Genomic DNA, 14,817 nt, shown 5'->3' with positions numbered 1-14,817 from the left:
CCATTAGCAGTTCCTTACGCTAACCATCACTATTACTGTTCATCAAACCAGACACGCTCATCAAAGCCTTTGTTAGTTGTTCGCTATTCTCTTAGCTACTCACGCGTATCTTAGGCATGCATAATCTTTTTTATCGACAATTGTTAGTTGTTAGTTTTTGTTAGTGGGGGAGTTAAACCCACAACCTCTCCCACCCTTCCTTTAAACTTCACCAAACCAATCTTATTTCTTCAAATTGTTAGCAGGAAGGATCAAACTCAATACTTTCCCCTCCATTCTCTTCATTCTAACCACTAATTCACCTTATCACTCCTTTACCTTGGACACAATAACTGACACACAAGGTGCTTTTTTCCCCTGTCCTCTCGTATTAGGAGAATTCTTCTCAATATTCGAACATCCACATCAGATATGGATTGAATTGTTTCATGATGTTATAAACCTAGCTCGCGTATAATTGTAATGGGCAAACAACTCAACCCTTGGAACATACTACAATCCTGAGTACTAAAAAGCTGACATCAAGGTGCCAAATCTTTTTGTCAATATGAGCTATAGGGACAAATCAACTTGTTATCCCTAGGGTAACTTTTATTCGTTGAACGACCTTTCCACTTAGCACCACAATATCACTAAGGTCGACTTTCTTCCCTACTCCTCAACATGTTGGTCTTGCAGTCAACCAACATTTGTTTCCTTTGGGGAGACCTACACTCCATAAAAATTGACTACCTTATACAGTCCTTCGGCCTATAGTTACTACCACGAGGTTAGAATTCCAACTCTGCCAAGTGGTATCTCACCTTACAAGTATAATAGAGTATTAGTCAACAAATGGATCACCTGAGATTATAATCTCGTGGCTATTGAGAACAAATCAAATCACATGGTTTATTTCTTATTCTTGATGTTTTTCATATTGGTTTCATAGAAATAAATCAGAGATCGAGAAAAATATATCATTCATAACCACTAATGAAGGATTTCTAAAAAATACAAAGATTAGTAATCCTTTTGAAAATACAAAATAGAGAGGATTTAGTCTTTATTTAGAACAAAGAGAAAAATGTTGTTAGTGTCTTTAGTGGGAAAAGAAGACAACCCACCAAAGAGTGAAGAAGAAGAGAACAACCATTAAAGAGATTTTATTGTATTGTTATCCACCTCGTCGATAAAGAGAATGTTTTTCTATTGCTTAATGAACAATTTTGAGTAAACTTACGGTATATTCGTTAATTATTAGTGAAAGTTTTTATTAGACTATGTCTTATTAATTTTTCATCCATATTGATATTTTTCCACTTAAAAAGTTGTTGTGACTCTTGATTTCTTTTTTTTTTCCCATACGTCTCATTGTTTTGCATGTTATTTATGTATAGGAAAATTTTGATTTGATTTTTGTTTGTGGTTGTTATTTGTTATTTTTCCAACAACTTACAATCTTGTGTTATGTTCATTCTTATTAGGAGAAAAAACAAAAAAAGGCTAAATAACATATTTATATTTGAAATATCACATACCTTGTTGATATCATTATTTATATGATGACAAATTCACGTATGTTTTCACATTTCATTTTCGTTATAAATTAACGCATGATTATATCATGTAATTGTATTATTATATGAATAAAAGAATGTGACAAAACACAATTTTTATTTGTTAGAAAAAACCATAAAAAGGTATATGTAATACACTTGTACATATAATTAAATAAAGTTATTTAAAATTGAAATAGAGTTGTAAAATAAAATATTATAAAAAAATTTAGTTTTTCCGAATAAATAAATTCAAAAAGTTTTATCACAAATCATATATATATATATATATATATATATATATATATATATTTAAAAACTAATAAACTTTTTTTTACTATAAATACTCTAATTTATTAATTAAACTAGTTTTGGAGATATATTACGGCCAAACATATTTCATGTGCTCGGTAGATGAAATATTCAATTATGAGGTTACTTTATGAAATACTATTTACATATTTGAATTATTATTTCAGTTCTTAGACGGTGAGAATTTGAATTTTGTGTGTAGTGTGCTTTTACGGTGATGACACGAGTTCAACGACAGTACAGGAACAAATTTTAAAGAGATACATTAATATTGTTGTTATATTACTATTATTGTTTTGTTGGTTCGAGATATTCAGATGTTAAAAAAAAAATTGTGTAAGAGATGTTTCTACCTAAACAGATTAATTTGTTGGTGTACATTTTTTTGGACACTTGAGTTTAATAATTAAATTTATATCATAGGGTACCAATTAATTATTTTCGTATTTAATAAAATAAAATATTATGAAAGTATAGTTCATCTGCATCAAGCGTGAGTTATATTCTGAATTATATTAGGAATTGATTTTCTAAAAAGTATCATAAAAATTTATCCATTTTATCAAAAGTAAAAATAAATTTAATTAGTACTATCAAATCATAATATCACATAATGATTTACCAAAATCAACTTAATAAGTTAGATTCATTTATCGTACTATCATACCATTATTGATTTGTTCAACGGTTAGTAGTTTGCAATAAGAAAAAAGTTAAATATTTTTAGTTCTTCAAAATTCAGTCAAAATTAAAATTGGTCATTTTTCAAAATTTTTAACTAATATAGTCGTTTATTTTTTAAAATGTATAAATTTAATATTTTTAATCCGATTTTATTAAGTTTATTTAATATTTCAAATGTATTTTATGGTAGTATTTGAATTATTTATATCATTTGATCTATCTTTATTTAAATGTTAATTTAAATATTATCATGTGTTTGAAACTTCAAATAAATTCAATAAAATTTAATTAAAAAATTAAATTTACATGTTTATTAAAATGAAAAACTAAATTGATAAAAAATTTCAATAAATATCTAATTCTAAATTTTACTGAGGACAAAAACATATTTATCCAAAAAAATAAATGAAAACATCTTTCAAAACATATTTTTGTAACCAGGTTTTTTCTGTTTCTAACATTTCCTTATTATTTATTTATATGTATATATAGTTATTTAATTAGTATTTTGAAATAAAATAAAAATATGAATCTATATGGTGCACAATAAATAATAAATAAATAAACTTGAAAGAAATAGTTGTCGATTTTCATTTGTACTGGTCCAGCTGTCAGCGACGGAATATTCGCGAAGAGAGAGAGAGAGAAGAAGAAGGCGTTTGCAATTGCAATTTTGCATAGAGAGAGACGAGAGAGAAGTTGAGTTTGGAGGTGCACAGAGAGAGAGAGAGAGAGAGAGCGTAGCGCACCGCAACGACTCAGTCAAACACTCTATAACACTTTATTTCAATTCTTACTTTCTCCGATCGCATCACTCATCACTCGCCACCGCCATGCCTTCCCGAAGAAGAACTCTCCTGAAAGTCATCATTCTCGGTGACAGTGGGTTTGTCTCTTCCTCTTTTCCATTTCTAGGGTTTCTCTTTACACAGATCTCTTCATTCTTCGCACTTTTCAACCTCTTTCTTGTCTCTCCCTTCGATAATTTCGTTATGTTATTTCATTTTACTTCCGATTGGTTTATATTGTGGAATTTTTCATGTTCTTGTTTGGATCACAACAACCGTTGCTTCCGTTACTTAAATCTCTTTCGCATTTGCAATTGCGCTTAGTCGATTTGTTAGTTGCAGAGTTTTACCATTTCTACCGGTTTTTAGTTCTTTATTTATTTTGAAATCACTGTATGATGCTGCTGTTGATGTTTCGCAGGGTGGGGAAGACGTCTTTGATGAACCAGTATCCTTCGGTTTCTGTCTAGAACTCCTTGTTTCTGTTTATTATTGTTTTAATCTTCGATGCTATTTGTTTTCTAGTGCTCAGTTCAGTATGGAAATTATGTATTTCCCTAACCTATGTAATTTAGATATGTGAATAAGAAGTTTAGTAATCAGTACAAGGCAACCATTGGAGCGGATTTTTTGACTAAAGAAGTGCAATTCGAAGATAGGCTTTTCACCTTACAGGTTTGTCGATAGTGCTTAGCTTGTTTTTGCTATGCGTGGAAGTGCATGCATGCTTGGGCCTTAAGTTTGGGTGAGATGGTGGGTTTTTCGGATGCTAGGAAGGGGGTAGAAGATACTGATTATGTTGGAGTCTCACCTTCCTGATGTTAGTACCTAGGTTTCCCTATCTTATTATGTGTCGTGGTATGTACTGATTTGGTGGAAGAATTCGTTGATTGTAAACTCCTTAATGATGGTTTTCATATATTGATCTTGCAAGCTATAAAGCCTGTGGAACAAATTGTCTAATTTCCGAGGCATCGTATATACGTTCACATCGTACTTAGTCTAAGCTTTCTAGCCCATTGGATTAAGTTTCTCTGGTCATTACTCCTAATAATGTTAGAATGTTTAAGTGTGTACCGAATTCCACTTTCAATTTAACGCCAATCCAACTCTTGCATTGCTTTTACTTGTGCATAAGAACGTGTAAACCTCCATTTAACGCCAATCAGACAGGTTTCAGACACACTCAAATTATTTTGAAATATATAGTTTCTTGGACTTTATGGAAATGCTCTTGTACATGGGATGTAGGTAGTGCAGGGTACCATTTTCTTGAATTTCTCAGAAACTAATCATCCCATTATTTTTCATGTCATTATAGTATGTTTTGTACATGTGACAGTTGTGACCTTAACGTGGACTTCATAGTATAGTATACAATAAAATGTTTTTTTATTAATATCATTGAGCATCTTTGGGATGTTGTATAGATGGAATCTGATGGGATAGATAACTAAACTATTTTAAAGAGTACTAGATTTGTAATGATGAAAGGATAAATTGTTTTGTTGCTCTCTTAAGAGCCTTAATGGAGGCTTTAAAGCTGAAGATTGTGATTTTGTGAGTGACAAGTGTAGTCGTACTACTGTCACACCCTTGCAGTGTGCAAGACGCCTGTGTAACTTTGTTCGTAGTGGATATTAGTTTTGGGCTTTATTCTATTCTCACATTCTATTTCTGTATTTTTAAATAAGTTGTAATGGTCAAAATTTTATTGTTGTTAATTGTTTGTTCTTAACTTTACAGATTTGGGATACAGCTGGCCAAGAAAGATTCCAAAGCCTTGGAGTTGCTTTTTATCGAGGCGCTGATTGTTGTGTTCTTGTATATGATGTTAATTCAATGAAATCGTTTGACAACCTTAACAACTGGAGGGAGGAATTTCTGATTCAAGTATGCTTATGTTCCTCCAAATGTGTAAATTTTTTTGTTTTTATCTACTATGGCAAGCACTATTTTACAGAATTTGCAACTTCTAATATTTGTGATCACTTTGTCAGGCAAGTCCTTCCGATCCAGAGAATTTTCCTTTTGTCGTCATAGGAAACAAAATAGATATTGATGGTGGGAACAGCAGAGTGGTATTTCCCCCCGAGTTTGCTGTCTTCAATTTTTCTTTCTATTTTTCAAAAGATATCCCCACCAGACACTCTAAGACTTGTAAAATACCTATAATGCATAATGCTAAAGATATGAACTCGACAAGTTCCTGTGTGCAGGTATCAGAAAAGAAGGCTCGGGCTTGGTGTGCATCAAAAGGAAATATTCCATATTTTGAGACATCTGCCAAAGAAGGCATTAATGTTGAAGAAGCATTCCAATGCATAGCAAAGAATGCCCTGAAAAGTGGAGAAGAAGAAGAATTGTAAGTTCCTAAAGCTGAGCATCTCTTCTTTCGTATTTGTCAACTGACCAACTGAACTTATCACCAGAGTCATAATAAACTAGATGTCTCACTTTATGAAGTTGTGTTCATTGTTTGAGGGAGCATAGTTTGAACCCATCAGTGTCTTAAATCACAATGTCCATATATTAAAATTGGAAGATCTATCTATGGTTAATGTTTCCTTATTGATATTAGAGACAAACCATTTTTTATGCTGTACCCAAAAAAAATTGGTCATGGGCATACATTATTAATTGCAAGCTTATTGTTTTAATGTTTCTGTTTTTTATTTGTTGGTAAAATGGAACAATTTTTGTGTAATATTGAAAGATCACTGCTTACTACGACTGCTTCGGGATTTAGTTTTGGAGATGCTAGTTTGTCTAATATAATTAAGTCCTGCAATTGGTTGGTTATTGGTGTGTATTTTGTTTGCAATATTTCTATTTCTTGGTTATGGTTCTTATTATTTGAAACTTCATTTATCCATTCATGTGTTATTGATATTACATTTTGGATTTTGCTGTCCGTGCTTATTGAAGATACCTGCCAGACACAATTGATGTTGGAAACAGCAGTCAGCCACGGGCAACAGGGTGCGAGTGCTGAATATATAGGTTTTCTTTTCAAAACAAATAAAGTACATTACTTCAAAATGATTTCACTGTGTTTAGCCATTGCTGTCTATGAGGAGGCGTCATTGTACATTAGTGTTTGCTCAAGAAACAAATTTGTCCAATGCTATATTTGGTGCTTGTTTGGTATGTTATAATTGATCATATTAGTTGTTCTTCATGTATGCTATTCCGATATTGTAAAAGAAAACTGCGTAAGATCTTTTTGAAGTTATATATTGCATTGCTCATTGTTCGTACTCAACATCGGTAGTATTTTGTACGACTGTTTTCGTTATTCCACAAATTTGTGAACCATGATTGATTGTTTTGGTCATGATTCGAGCTTTGTTGATGGACCCTCACAACGCAGTTGTTTGCTGGGATTCAGACGTTTCTGGGTAAATCTCTCGAGGTATTGAAACCTTAAGATATGGTGATTTTCTATAAAAGGAAATAGAAGCTTCAGACCTAACAGTTTATATTTTTGGTTTGTCCGATATCAACATGGTGTGCAAATTTTCTTACCCTTATAATTTAAACCAAGACGGCCTGAACACATTATATTTTAGATTTTAAGCTTTGTTGTCTTTTTATAAATTACTTTTGCCGTGGATTTTCCTTGGGTTTGAAAAAAACAAATTTGACGGAGTGGAATGATCTTTCTGAATAGCAGACTGAAAGTAATTAGTGATGTATGACTTTTGGTCAAAGCATAATCGTTGATACCAAAACCAGCAAGCAACCAAGAATAACAACTACCGCCGAATAAGCTCCAGCCACTGGTTTTTCTAAATTCGTATATATTTTGACTTTACTATAATTATTCACTCCTTTTAATATCGATTGTGAATGAAATAAAAGAAATATAACTTTTAATGTTATTAAATAGATGGAAATTGTCCTATAAATATTTATAGTAAAAATGTGGAATGAATTAATCTTTTTTCTAAATTTTAAAATTATAAATTGATTGCTAAAAGTAGTCATCCAAAAACTGTTGTTTTATAGATCGAGGATAGAAGGATTTTAATTCGAAAGAAAGAAAGAAAGAAACTAGCCCTCTTAAGATCCGCAGATAAGGTGACTATGAAGGCAAGAGCGAGTGAAGAAAAAGAAATGAGGTAAAATGAGGCATAGCCATAACGTAGCGAATTCTTGATCATTGCGAGATTGCTATATATTCTTTATGAAGTCATCCAAATTTCAATATGTTCTCAACCAATAATGCAGTGAATAGCATTGAAGTTATAGGATTGAACGCGCAAATTTTGCACAACTATCCACTTGTTTTAAGTTAAATACTTGAAAAATAAATTTTAAAAAAATGGCTCTACAACTTCAAAATATCAGTAAACTTCCGTCCTCTCAACTCCGGCGGCTCCTTATATCGGTAAGGATGAACTTGCAATGTGCTACTCTGCTCACTGAATTTCCAATTGTCGTCAATTTGGAGTTAGTCCTAACCAGCACTTGACCTTTGAAACAATTGACTGGATCAAGTGGCATCCGATAATTAATTACCATGCATGCAACAAGCTAGAACTACTAATAATTCAACCAAAACAAGGAACTATACTGGAACTAAACACATTTTGATCTCTACATGTGACTCATTTTCAACATGCTGCAACCCTTTCAATTTCATCCACGTCATACTGTTATTGAAGGGAGGAACTAAATTAAAAGCAATCAAGCAATTTGGATAAGCAATCAAACAACTTCAGTCAATATAAAAAATACTAATTTACTCTATAGATTCTTATAGATGAACAACCTTTTTCTTATAGCCCTCATACTTAAAAATAATCAATTTTAGTCCCTATATTTAAGAATCGTCGTTTAACTTCTATACAAATTATTTATAATCCCTTTTCGTTTTTGAGTTCAAAACAGTGAACTAAAAAATTGTACACACATATATATGAACTAAGATTAAATTAGTAGGAACTAATATGATTTGTTTTTACATATAGAGACTAAAAAGTAAATGAATAATTAAACTTACAAAGATGAGCGCGGTATCCATTAAATAAGATTAGCTTCTCACTAAAAACAACCAAAAAAGGTATGGCTTTGAACAAAGGAGTCAAGTTATCTCTAAAGCCTGTGCAATTATGATAAAAACGTTCCTAATGCAATGAGAAATGTTGAAAATAACTGGTCGATTAGAAATATGACTAAATTATAATATAAAAGTGCCTAAATCTAATTTTATAAGTAGGTTTTATAAAATTGAATTAAGGTTAAAGTTCATTCTGTAAGATGAATTAGAAAAAGAAGTATTTAAATCATAATCGATCAACTCTATTGAATGGAATGCTTTATGTGTAGAAACAGGGAGTTGAGGACAAAAAGAGAAAAAAAAAACTAACACATAAGAATTCCCAATATAGGAAAGAGCAAAATCCAATAAAAAATAAGGTCAAAATACAGATTCATGTCTTCAAATTGGAAACGGACTGTCATGCTTTCTCCTCAAATATTCCCAAGTTGAACTCCATATGTTTCTTTCACTTCGTTTCCTAATAGTTATCATTTTTGCGTAATTTTTTTTTCTATTTACTTTGTTTACTAAAATTACCAGTTATGATCTACTATATAACACTCAACTAAGCTGCTATAAGGAATATACCATCTTGACCTCAACTAAAAGAAAACCCACAACAAAATGAGAATGCATACTCACATTGTCAAAATGATGGCGAGAGATCAGTACGTATGAAGACAATAACTTTTTAGCAGATGTACTGAACCTTTATTTTGTCCCAACAGAAGAAAGTTTTTCCTGGTTAGATGGCCGAACGGAATTTCCTACCGCAGTTGAAGATGCTAATGGGTTTTGAAGAGTTGTAGCTGCAGTGGCTGCAGGTCTAGAAAGAAGTGGCCTTTGTGGACTCATCATCATTTGTGGTCTTGGGAGTGAGTTCGCAATATTTGTAGGAATTCTATTAGTTGATATAGTTGGTGGTATACCTCTAGAGGACGAAGCTGGTATACCAAGCCGCGATGCAATAATCAACGCACGCTCGTGATAAAGCTTATGCCTCGATCGCTCTACATGCTCCCTTGCCCTCATCACCACATTCTCCACATCATTGAAAAAAGCCAACTTAGTTTCCAACTTGAGCAACTGTAAGTAGACAGAATTTACCAAGAAAGTCAGAAACAAAACAACAAGGAAGTACAAGGCAACGATATCTTCACCAGGCCATGAGATTACCTGTTTTTCTATCAACAAGGAAGTAAGCTGTCGGATTTGGTCTTCTTCCTGATTTGCTAGAACTTTTGCTTTTACTGCGGCTGCAGCAAGTGTAGAAACTGCAGCCCGTTTCATTTTCTCAAAATTGCTGTCCTGTTTAATCCTTGTATCGTTATCTTCCACTTTTGCTCCATTATCCGCATGATCTTTACCTGTCCCTGTATGTTGAAATTATTCATTTTTTGTGGATCAAAATCAAAATCTGCTAAATTATAGAGATAGACCTATAATTACATTTTCTGAATAAATATGGCACTTATTTTTTCCCTGCATGCGTGGACGAGAGGAAGGAAAAGAAAGAGACCTGTATTTGCACAATTTTCAGCAGCAGAATTTTGTCTAACTGGATCTGATGGTGACATATCTACATCCTTTTCTGTCCCATTACATTGGGATGATTTTGTTGTTAATAGTGCCTGAGAGTCAACCTTTTCTGGCGGCAAGGAATTAGAAACTCCTTCAACATCCATGGCTGAGTCTGTTGTTTCTACAGATTCACAAACTGGATTTGTAGATTGTGGATTTTGAGACTTGTTCTTAGTTGGGGGAATAGAGTCAGAGACTATCTCACATTTTGATGTCTCTACTAGCTTTGGAGACTCTTCTGGTAAATTGGATTTAAGTGGCTGAAGTTCTTTCTTCTCTGATGGAAGAGAATCAGACACAGATATGACCTTTGCAGGACAAGGTTCTTCAATTAAGGATCCCTCCTGAACCTGGTCAGAATTAGATTTAGTTTCAGCCTTGGATGTTGAACCACCTGAATCATGCAGAGTGTCTGGTGCTTGATCATTGGATAGCTTTGCACTGATAGGAACATTACAATTGTCAAGCCCACTTTCATGATTAACCATTGGTTGCTCCTTCGGAGAAATTGGCTTTTCTGCTGAGGCTGCACCATCTGTGGAAGCCGCCTGTCCCTTGTCTTCTAAAGTGTCACTTACAACTTTCATATTACTGTGATCATTCGGTAAATCTTTATCATCCAACATTGGTTTGTCCTTCTTTACATTTACTTCATCCTGATCTCCCTCACTTTTAGAATCCCTGTTATAAAAAATACAGTAATAACATTGTAAGTTTCAATCAACAAGAAGTGGACTTCATATCAAACTACCAAGTGAAAACTACCACACATACTTCTCAGAACTAGTTGGTTCATTCTTATGATCTGGCGGATCTTCTAGAAGAAAGCAACACCTTGCAGCAAGGTCAGTGCCAGGAGAATTTCTTGACATGGATTTTATGGAACTATGAGCTGAAGCAACAGCCACATCAGTACCCACCAAGTGTGCAAGGAACGTTGCCTGTAGAAGAAAGCCACAAAATACTACTTAGCAAGACAGAGTGTGCAAGACTACATGAGAAATAACATGAAATGACACAACGAACGAGAAAGATTCTATGTAATATAATAGTAAGTATTGTTTAATGGTGTAACAAACGCTCGCAGTTTTGTGGTCTGCAAGCAAAAAGACATGGCACAGCAGTTACAAACTTACAGAAAAATATAAGTGATTCAAAATTATTGTCCTAAAGAAAGGAGATTTGAATTAAATAATTCAAACCAGCTTACCCCAAAAATACACAGAATTAATGTTACTGTTCATGCATCAAAGCATTCAACTTACCAGTGCCATGACAGGATTACCCACTTCAGCAAATGAAGAAGGTCCATCAGGTCCAAGAGAATAACCAACAGCAGCAAATGCTTCCTTGAGAGCATTTATAGCACATTCATTGCCTGCTTCCTGATCAGACTTCACCTTAACAGCATCTTCAGATTTGGAAGTTCCCTCACTGGCTTTCTCATCACTACCTTCTTGTAACTTTAGATTCTCCTCCTGATTCACCTTCACTTCAACGTCCTCAGCCTTGGAATTTTTATCCTGGTCTTTGATGCCATCACTAGTATCATTCTCAATACACTCTGAAGCATCCTTGTCCATAGATGAGTCATTGTTTGTTGCAACTGGATCTGTTGGTTCTTTGCAACCAGCATCAATATTATCATCAAATTCAGCAAAGGTATCCTCAATTGGCATTTGAACAAAGTACGATATGCACTGAGCTTTTGTTTTTGTTCCAACATGTTCAGCAATTTCATTCCAATTTTCTTTATAAAGTTCTAAGGCTTCAAGTAGCAGAAGGGTCTCTTGATCAGTCCACTTTCCACCATTAACCCCTGCAACTTCAGCTGGTTCCATGAGTATAAAATCCAATGAAGACATGCCAGAGCCAAATCTTCTATTACTAAAGCAGTCGGAACACAGATCAAAATCTGCCTGTCAGACACATCACAGAATAGATAAAATATACAAGATGAAATGGAGCAAATTTAAAAACTCATGAATAACAACATGCCAACAATGTATTAGTGAGAATTCAACAAAGAGTGAAATAGACAACCAGCCTGCTGCTAACTAAGTTACAGAAACCACTACGCCCTCAAAATCAATCAATATAAACAATGACCCTTTGAGTAAATAAACACTTAGCCTCTCTTGATGATTGATTCTTTTGTAAGTTCAATGGCAATTGAAAAGGTTTCAAAACTGACTGTAGCTGTTACACTACTCCAGAAATGTCCTTTTATGGTGGCATTTAACAAAAGTAAAAAATCTATAACCCAACTCGGATAACAATGTAAATTGATTCCACACCATCAAGCTACAAAGGTAACAACGGAAAACATTTATTGTAGACATCATAAAATGTGCTAATATATTAATTCATTAAAAGTGTGAGATATAGTACAAATATACAAACCAATGGAACTTAGACTACAACTTTTATAAGAACACCAAGTTTGGGACAAGATTGCATTTGAGTGGTACGCAAGGAATGATAAATAATATATTTAAAGTTAAACCATATCTTCAGCATATCACCATAAGGTGCATTTCAATTTAAGTAATAGATACCAACCTGCTTCTGGCAATGGTAACGTTTGCGAGAACAATCAGCAGAACATGAATTGCAATGGTACTCAAGCATCTCAACAGCTGGCCCCTCTTGTTTCACCAACTCTTCAGCAATAGTAGACTCTGGAAACAAGCCAGAGGCTGTAGCTGGAGTCATTTGGCTAGACCTTTGAACAGGTCGACATAATTGCAGAGTTTCAAAGTGATACAATTTTTCAAGCAAAGAACTCTTTTCTGCTTCTCCATCATCACTGGCAGTGGCCACAGCAGAATCCATTGAAGGGAATGGGTGGAAGTTAATTAAACCCCAATAATCCAGAAACTCCATTACCTCTTGCCTAGCATCCATGTCTCCAACATTAAGCTGTGACATATCTTTCATTTCAATTTGCACATTTGGATTTGAATGAAACTTCTTCATTATCCAATTTCGTATCTCCATGTATACATCAGGCGTCCGATTTTCAGTTTTTCCATTAAAGAAAGAAGGTAACATTTGCTTCTCAATTTCATGAATATACAACCATGAAAACCAACCTGAAATTAAATTTCAAAGTAAATGACTAATTTAAGAATAACCTCTTTTAGCTTGGGCCAAAACCTAAAAACGCTCATTGCAATTACATATTGAAATAGTAAATAAAAAATTTGAACACCTGGGTCACCAAACATTTTCATAAAAGTATCTCCAGCATCTTGTTGGATAACTACATGATAGGAATTAATGCTCATACTGCACCGTTCTTTAAATTATGCAACATACTTTTGAACCAGCAGCAAGGATGATATGTCTTGCAGTGCAGTTTTCTCTTGTTTAGGGTTAAGAAAGTTCCAACAAACAAAACAGAAACACTCAATCAGCTTCCACACAGTTATTCCTGACCTTTCCTTGCTACCTACTACAAAAGTCCACAGTCATCTGTTATTTTGTTAAAAGTCACACTGTCATCATCAGCAGTGGCAGACCTAGAAGGTTTGAGGATGGACACCCCCTTAATTTTGTAAAGTTACAATTAAATACATGAAAATTTAATTTTTTGCTCCCAACAAATTTATATAGTGATTCCATTATCAAGTGACAGACTCATGTTAAAATAAGAGTATACAGTTATATTGTTTGCCCCCACTAGTCAGAGCCTCGGGCACGCCTCTGGTCATCACTTATTCAGCTAGGTCATAAGGTCAGCTTGGTCTGGTCAAATTTCAGAATATACAACTATTACACACAATTTCCCACATCAAATCTCTGATGTAATTTAGAAAAGCAGCTGAGTTCTCAAACAATTACACCTACTTAGGGTAACGTAATTTAAATTGCGAATTAGGAAGAAAAGCAAACCGCAAATGGTAAAAACATAACTTAAGAGAATCTATCATGCACCAGTTCGTTGGAATCACTCGTTCGTCGCGAACATCAAGTGAACAACAATGGCATAAAATCGAACACATGGCGTGTTTCATACTATTTGCTACAATTGAAGCCCAGAAGATAAGCATAACCAAATTAGGGTTCGAGAAAGTGCCCAAAGTCTCACCGCAATGAGTGGGAACCACGTGCGCATTGGCACCGCGAGATCTGAGGGCTTCGAATTCCGCTTCAATCGCGGCCTCCAGAGTCTCCCACTCGCTCTCCTTCCTCAGCTGCTCGGCGAGCGCGGCGGAGTCTGCAGCGGAGGGATGGGTGCGTTCGGAGTGTTTGACGGCGGCGGGAGCGGAAGCAGCGGCGGACGAGGAAGCGGCGGCGAGGGAGTTGGGGGTTTGGCGGGCCCGGGTGAGGGGGCCATTGTGGAGGGGAGGAGGGTGGAGCGGCGAGGCCTTGTCGCGAGCGGCGCGTTTAGAGGGGGCGGAAGAGGAACCGGAGGCGTTGAGAGCAGCGGACTTGCGCTTGTTGGCCCCGGCACGGCGGCGAGACGATGCGGGCTCCGATGCCGGGGAATCTGCGGCGGAGGGAGCAGGTTCGCGGCGTTTCTCCTCCATGGAGAAGAGAAGGAGAAGGGAAAGGGGTTAGGGAAGAAATAAAATTGGGTGAGTGAATGTGAAACTGTGGTGGTGCTTCCCTTCCCTTGCCTTGGAACACATTAATACGTCGTCGTTATCTAATTTCCCTCTTTTGTTATTTCCACCTAGCCTTTTACTGCTTCCGCCACACACACTCCACTCCCTGCGTACGTGTGCCTATGTAATATCACGACCTAAGTATATTATTTTCCTAACATATAAAAATTGAATGAATGTGTATATTCGTACACTACTTTCAAAAATCTTTTTGTCTTCATAAAAAATAACTTTATTACATTACTTTTTTCTTA

At 34.9% G+C, this 14,817-nt stretch overlaps 2 protein-coding genes across 5 annotated transcripts; one reads left to right on the top strand and one right to left on the bottom strand.

The window, feature by feature from the left end:
• Positions 1-3,140: 3,140 nt before the first annotated feature.
• LOC114170094 (ras-related protein Rab7) lies at positions 3,141-6,587 on the top strand. Its single transcript, XM_028055579.1, has 7 exons — positions 3,141-3,420; positions 3,744-3,770; positions 3,898-3,997; positions 5,069-5,215; positions 5,323-5,403; positions 5,542-5,687; positions 6,251-6,587. The coding sequence occupies exons 1-7, from the start codon at positions 3,368-3,370 to the stop codon at positions 6,315-6,317; spliced, it is 621 nt and encodes a 206-aa protein (XP_027911380.1). The 5' UTR covers positions 3,141-3,367; the 3' UTR covers positions 6,318-6,587.
• An 880-nt stretch (positions 6,588-7,467) lies between these two features.
• On the bottom strand, positions 7,468-14,597 carry LOC114168947 (SWI/SNF complex subunit SWI3D). 4 transcript variants are annotated; one of them, XR_003600794.1, is made up of 8 exons: positions 14,044-14,597; positions 12,513-13,045; positions 11,216-11,869; positions 10,725-10,891; positions 9,889-10,631; positions 9,546-9,742; positions 9,012-9,455; positions 7,468-7,815 (listed from the first exon to the last, which is right to left on the bottom strand). XR_003600794.1 is itself a non-coding variant. In XM_028053934.1 (7 exons), the coding sequence occupies exons 1-7, from the start codon at positions 14,483-14,485 to the stop codon at positions 9,081-9,083; spliced, it is 3,111 nt and encodes a 1,036-aa protein (XP_027909735.1). In that variant the 5' UTR covers positions 14,486-14,597; the 3' UTR covers positions 8,710-9,080. The 4 variants fall into 4 exon arrangements, 1 of the variants encoding a protein (XP_027909735.1); XR_003600795.1 differs by having other exon boundaries at positions 7,468-7,800; XR_003600796.1 differs by lacking the exon at positions 7,468-7,815 and adding an exon at positions 7,822-7,980.
• Positions 14,598-14,817: the final 220 nt, after the last annotated feature.

The sequence above is a fragment of the Vigna unguiculata genome, chromosome 11 (assembly GCF_004118075.2).
Source record: "Vigna unguiculata cultivar IT97K-499-35 chromosome 11, ASM411807v1, whole genome shotgun sequence".
Taxonomy (NCBI): domain Eukaryota; kingdom Viridiplantae; phylum Streptophyta; class Magnoliopsida; order Fabales; family Fabaceae; genus Vigna; species Vigna unguiculata.
This window is presented reverse-complemented; position numbering and strand designations above follow the sequence as displayed.

Coding starts and splice junctions, on each gene's coding strand:
- LOC114170094 (XM_028055579.1), top strand. CDS start 3,368: ATGCCTTCCCGAAGAAGAACTCTCCTGAAAGTCATCATTCTCGGTGAC. Junction 3,771..3,897: donor AAGACGTCTTTGATGAACCA/GTATCCTTCGGT, acceptor TATGTAATTTAG/ATATGTGAATAAGAAGTTTA. Junction 5,404..5,541: donor ATGGTGGGAACAGCAGAGTG/GTATTTCCCCCC, acceptor TCCTGTGTGCAG/GTATCAGAAAAGAAGGCTCG.
- LOC114168947 (XM_028053934.1), bottom strand. CDS start 14,485: ATGGAGGAGAAACGCCGCGAACCTGCTCCCTCCGCCGCAGATTCCCCG. Junction 13,046..14,043: donor CGTGGTTCCCACTCATTGCG/GTGAGACTTTGG, acceptor ATTTAATTTCAG/GTTGGTTTTCATGGTTGTAT. Junction 9,743..9,888: donor TGAAAATTGTGCAAATACAG/GTCTCTTTCTTT, acceptor TTCAACATACAG/GGACAGGTAAAGATCATGCG.